Source organism: Asparagus officinalis, chromosome 4 (assembly GCF_001876935.1).
Source record: "Asparagus officinalis chromosome 4, Aspof.V1, whole genome shotgun sequence".
NCBI lineage: Eukaryota > Viridiplantae > Streptophyta > Magnoliopsida > Asparagales > Asparagaceae > Asparagus > Asparagus officinalis.
The window spans coordinates 90,724,257-90,726,187 of record NC_033797.1 but is presented as its reverse complement, the minus strand read 5'-3'; the positions used below and the strand labels follow the sequence as shown (position 1 = coordinate 90,726,187).

Here is a 1,931-nt window from a genome sequence, read left to right as displayed (position 1 = left end):
ATTAAATTCTTATTAAGAATCTTATTAAGAAGCCAGCAGCAGCCGGTCGCCGTTCCTAGGATGGCGTCAGAGCCAACGCTACCGTCCACTCGAGAAACGAAACTTCGCCCCAATAACGAGCAGCAGCGACACAACAGAATTAAACCCAAAAAAGTCATCAAGTTCTCAGGGAAAAAATGTACGTATACACATATACGGCATCAACAAAAGCTCGCTCTATCCGCGCGCTGCCCTCACGTGCTCCTTTGGTTGTTGGAATGTCAAGACGCCCTTTTGTAAATATTTGAATGTTGAAAAAAGTCCTCAATAACCCCCCGTCACAACCACCTTTGCCTATAAATTAACTTGTGCTCCACAACACAAAACCAACTCAAAAACTCAAAAACTTCCGTCATCCTTTCTTCTGTTCTCTCCTCCATCTTCTGTTACTAGCTCTATACTCAAAAAAAAATTTTAGCCATGGGTTTCCCAGCTGCTAACCAAAACAACACTCAGCTTCTATCAAAGATTGCAACCAATGGCGGCCACGGCGAAAACTCCTCGTATTTTGACGGATGGAAGGCTTATGAAAGTAATCCGTTCCACAAAACGGAGAACCCTGAGGGAGTGATCCAAATGGGTTTAGCAGAGAACCAACTATGCCATGACTTGATCCAAGAGTGGATCAAGAAAAACCCCGAGGCCTCGATTTGCACGGCCGAGGGTGTTTCTGAGTTCGAGACCATTGCCAACTTTCAAGATTACCACGGCCTCCCAGCCTTCAGACGAGTGAGTTATCAGCACTTTGTGATGAAAACATTCACGATTCAAAATTTAATTTGGTTTATTGTTGGCTAATGATGTGACGCGTCGGGAATATTACAGGCCGTGGCAAAATTCATGGAGAAGGTGAGAGGAAGGAAAGCGAGACTCGACCCGGACCGTATTGTGATGAGTGGCGGAGCCACTGGAGCTCAAGAAACGATCGCATTTTGCCTTGCTGACCCCGGCGATGCCTTCCTTATCCCAACCCCATATTATCCTGGGTATGGACTAAAATTCCCCCCACCCCGTCTGTCCTAAAAAAAACAATTGAAGTCGAATTGCGGGCTAACGCTTAATTTTGCATCTTATTCAGATTCGATCGAGACTTTCGATGGAGAACAGGAGTCCAACTCATCCCCGTCCACTGCGAGAGCTCCGACGACTTCAAGGTCACCGTCGCCGCCCTCCACTCCGCCTACGACAGAGCCCAAGAGTCCAACATCAAAGTCAAAGGCGTACTCTTAACAAATCCGTCCAACCCTTTGGGCACTTCAATGGACCAAGGAGCTCTTCAGTCCGTGATCACCTTCATCAACTCCAAGCGCATCCATCTCGTCTGCGACGAGATTTTCGCCGGCACTAACTTCGCCGACCCCAAATTCGTCGGAATCTCCGAGATCGTCGAATCCGACCCCAACTGCGACCGCAACCTCATCCACATCGTTTACAGCCTCTCTAAAGTCCTCGGCCTTCCGGGGTTTCGAGTAGGGATTGTTTACTCCTACAACGACGAAGTCGTCAACTGTGCTCGCAAGATGTCGAGCTTCGGTCTCGTGTCGACCCAAACCCAACATTTCCTCGCATCAATGCTCGCCGACGATCAATTCACGACCAAATTCCTCGCTGAGAGCGCGAGGCGACTCGCCGAGAGGCACGGGGCTTTCACCTCTGGCCTCTCTCAGGTCGGCATCCGATGCTTGAAGAGCAATGCGGGCTTATTCTGCTGGATGGATCTCAGTTCTCTGCTTAAAGAGCCGACGAGCGAAGAGGAGCTTGCTCTGTGGAGGGTGATCGTTAACGAAGTGAAGCTCAACGTGTCGCCGGGGACCTCGTTCCACTGTGCGGAGCCCGGATGGTTCAGGGTTTGCTTCGCGAATATCGACGACGAGACGATGGAGGTCGCGCTG

The 1,931-nt window shown here is 49.8% G+C and overlaps 1 protein-coding gene across 1 annotated transcript in view; it reads left to right on the top strand.

Annotated features, from left to right (window-relative positions):
- The window catches only part of LOC109837839 (1-aminocyclopropane-1-carboxylate synthase-like), a 2,017-nt gene continuing 446 nt past the window's right edge, over positions 361 to 1,931 (top strand). Inside the window, 3 exon segments of the mRNA XM_020406205.1 lie at positions 361 to 768; positions 865 to 1,025; positions 1,118 to 1,929. Coding sequence (XP_020261794.1) covers positions 460 to 768; positions 865 to 1,025; positions 1,118 to 1,929 — 1,282 coding nt within the window. The 5' untranslated portion in view covers positions 361 to 459.